The sequence below is a fragment of the Eimeria mitis genome, genomic scaffold (assembly GCF_000499745.2).
Source record: "Eimeria mitis Houghton genomic scaffold, Emh_scaff458, whole genome shotgun sequence".
Taxonomy (NCBI): Eukaryota; Apicomplexa; class Conoidasida; order Eucoccidiorida; family Eimeriidae; genus Eimeria; species Eimeria mitis.
In genome coordinates this window covers 2,909-3,212 of record NW_013572891.1, presented here as the reverse complement: position 1 = coordinate 3,212, position 304 = coordinate 2,909, and the positions used below count along the sequence as shown (strand labels likewise).

General features: G+C 62.5%; 1 protein-coding gene across 1 annotated transcript in view; it reads right to left on the bottom strand.

Moving 5' to 3' along the window:
• The window catches only part of EMH_0013010 (uncharacterized protein), a gene marked incomplete at both ends in the record, with an annotated part of 17,456 nt that overhangs the window by 15,085 nt on the left and 2,067 nt on the right, over positions 1-304 (bottom strand). The window contains one exon of the mRNA XM_013499705.1: positions 3-304. Coding sequence (XP_013355159.1) covers positions 3-304 — 302 coding nt within the window. The remainder of the gene's footprint in view (positions 1-2) is intronic.

The following is a 304-nucleotide window of genomic DNA, read 5'->3' as shown; positions in this document are numbered from 1 at the left end:
CTGTTGCTGCTGTTGCAGTTGCTGCTGCTGCTGCATGGAAGAGCGTGCAGCAGCAGCAGCAGCAGCAGCAAGCCTCATGTCTGCCTTAGCGGAGAGGGGGCCCCCCACCCCCCCCATTTGCATCTCTTGTTGAGGGCCATCACGGTGTATGTGCTGAAGTGTACACGGCCACGTGCAGCAGCTTTTGCTGCTGCTGCTGCAGCTGCTGCTGCTGCTGCCGCTGCTGCTGCTGCTGCTGCCGCTGCTGCTGCTGCTGCTGCTGTTGTTGTCGACTGGCGTAGACTGCTGCGGTCTTGGGGGGGCA